Here is a 2,369-nt window from a genome sequence, read left to right on the forward strand (position 1 = left end):
ATCCAAACGTTCTATTCTACCCTGAGGGCCCGTTCAAGCACTAATACCACATTTTTTTACCTCTAAAGCTTAATAGTATCAGAGTCCAATAATGCCTGTGACCCTTCATTGTTTTTATTTTTCAGCGTCTTTTTAGATTTTCTCTCATTTTTGTTTTTCCATATGAATTTAGTATGAGCTTGCTTCAGGCTGACACTCTTTCCAATGGTCTTTCTTTCCTGCGTTGTGTTTGTTACAAGACAACATGCACGTAACGCTTCATACATGCCGAGAACTGCTCTAAAAGCTTTCGTGTCTTAACTCATTTACAATCAAAATAGCCCTTTGAAAATGGCAGGTTATTACCCACATTTTACAAGTGAAGAAACTACAGAGAGGGGAAGACCAAGGGGGAGATGGGATTCCATTCATTCAAGAAGTCCCCACTCTTGTACACCTGGCCCTTGTCTGCCGAATCCGTACGACCTCCAATGTCTCTGATATACATGTGTCAGATTGGAGGTAAGGGGGACCCTGTGGGGCAGCATACATGTGGAAACATGTGATCCTTGTCATCTGGAACTATCTGAGCGCTGGGTAGGCTACGGCCGCATGTGCGACTAAGGCCAAGGGCCAGACAAAAAGTGTGTGGGAACTAGCACCAGCCCTCCAGGGCATGGAGAATGACCAGCTGACTGCTTGTTACCACACATGGGCCATTAGGACACTAGGAGAGGATTAACTAGAAGGAGCTTATGAATGTCTTTACCATGTGAAGAGGGGTGTGTAAGTCCATCTCCTGGGAATTGCTTATCCCGTGACTCTGGTGACCAGCATCAAGCATCTACTCAGGATCTCTTGGGTCTCTAAATTGATCTTCACTTCTAAAGAAGGTGAGAGCCGAATGAGAGGGGGTTTGGGTTGTTGTGAGTCCCCCCTCCCCCCTCCCCTAGTGATGAGGGCTTCACCTAGAGAGACTTGAGAGGAATACAAGTGAGTGTGGACTCTGGAATGTTGCAGTTGCTCAACCTAAGCTCCCCATCTCCTTGAGCGCCCCTTCAGTCTGCAGTGTCAGAATATTCCTTTATTGGCTGCATCTAACATTGTATACAGAAGGTGAGTCAAAAGATCCCCAAACTTTTGCTATGCTTCTGCACCCCCCTTCCCTAGTACCTTCTTCATGGCCTCTTTAACGTCCTTGTTTCTCAGTGTGTAGATCAGGGGGTTAACACTGGGAGTGACGATGGTGTAGAAGAGAGTGAGGAACTTGCCCTGGTCCTGGGAGTAAGTGTTTGCCGGCTGGAGGTACATGTATATGATCGTGCCATAGAAGAGCGACACGACAATCAGGTGGGAGCTGCAGGTGTTGAAGGCTTTCTTTCGCCCAGCAGCCGACTGGATCCTGAGGACCGCTTGCACAATGTAAGCGTAAGAGATGAGGATGAGGATGAGCGGTGCCAGGATGATAAAGATAGCCAAGGCAAACGCCAGCGCCTCGAGAGTCATGGTATCTACACAGGCCATGCCAATGAGTGCTGGCATCTCACAGAGAAAGTGGTCCACCCGCCTGTGCCCGCAGCGGGGTAGCATCAGCGTCTGGGGTGCCATTATGAGAGAATTGCCAAAGCCACTCAGCCATGCCGCCGAGGCCAGCTGCCCACAGAGTCGTGGGTGCATGATAACAGTGTAGTGCAGGGGCCTGCAGACCGCCGCATAGCGGTCATAGGCCATCACCGCCAGCAGGACGCACTCCACCCCTCCCAGAGCCAGGACAAAGTAGAGCTGGATGGCACACCCCATGAAGCTGATGGTCTTATCTGGGCCCCAGAGGTTGTACAACATCTGGGGGATAGAGCCGGTGGTAAAACACATGTCTAGGAATGAGAGGTTGGCCAAAAAGAAATACATTGGTGTGTGCAGCCGGGAATCCAGAGCCGAAAGCAAGACGATGGTCAAGTTGCCAAGAAGAGTCAGCAGGTAAAAAGTGAGGACAACCACGAAGAGGGTCAGCTCCAAGTGGGGGCGGTCGGAGAAGCCCATCAAGATGAAGCCTTCGAAATAGCTTGCGTTGCCCCTCTCCATCACCTCCGGCCACGTACTACCTGTGAGGAGAAAGATGAGCATCTTGGAAGAGTGCAGATCTCCTCCCTCAGAATGGGGTGACTGACAAAATGGCAGAATGGAAACTTCTTTGGAAATGCTGGATGCCTGACTCAGGATTTCAGTAAATATTAATAAAGTCATTATTTGGTCTGAGGAGCACAGTATTGGGAGTTTTCCAGACTCACGGCTGTAATTATTTATAAACACTTTGCATCACACTGCTCAGTTTAACAGGATGTAGAATTACTTTCAAAGCTCATTATTTTACAAGGAAATAAACACTCAAC

At 48.8% G+C, this 2,369-nt stretch overlaps 1 protein-coding gene across 1 annotated transcript; it reads right to left on the reverse strand.

Moving 5' to 3' along the window:
* Positions 1 to 1,122: 1,122 nt before the first annotated feature.
* Positions 1,123 to 2,061, reverse strand: LOC115296487 (putative olfactory receptor 2W6). Its single transcript, XM_029944940.1, has one exon. It carries the CDS (start codon positions 2,059 to 2,061, stop codon positions 1,123 to 1,125), a length of 939 nt encoding a protein of 312 aa, XP_029800800.1.
* Positions 2,062 to 2,369: the final 308 nt, after the last annotated feature.

The sequence above is a fragment of the Suricata suricatta genome, chromosome 7 (genome assembly GCF_006229205.1).
Source record: "Suricata suricatta isolate VVHF042 chromosome 7, meerkat_22Aug2017_6uvM2_HiC, whole genome shotgun sequence".
Classification (NCBI taxonomy): Eukaryota; Metazoa; Chordata; class Mammalia; order Carnivora; family Herpestidae; genus Suricata; species Suricata suricatta.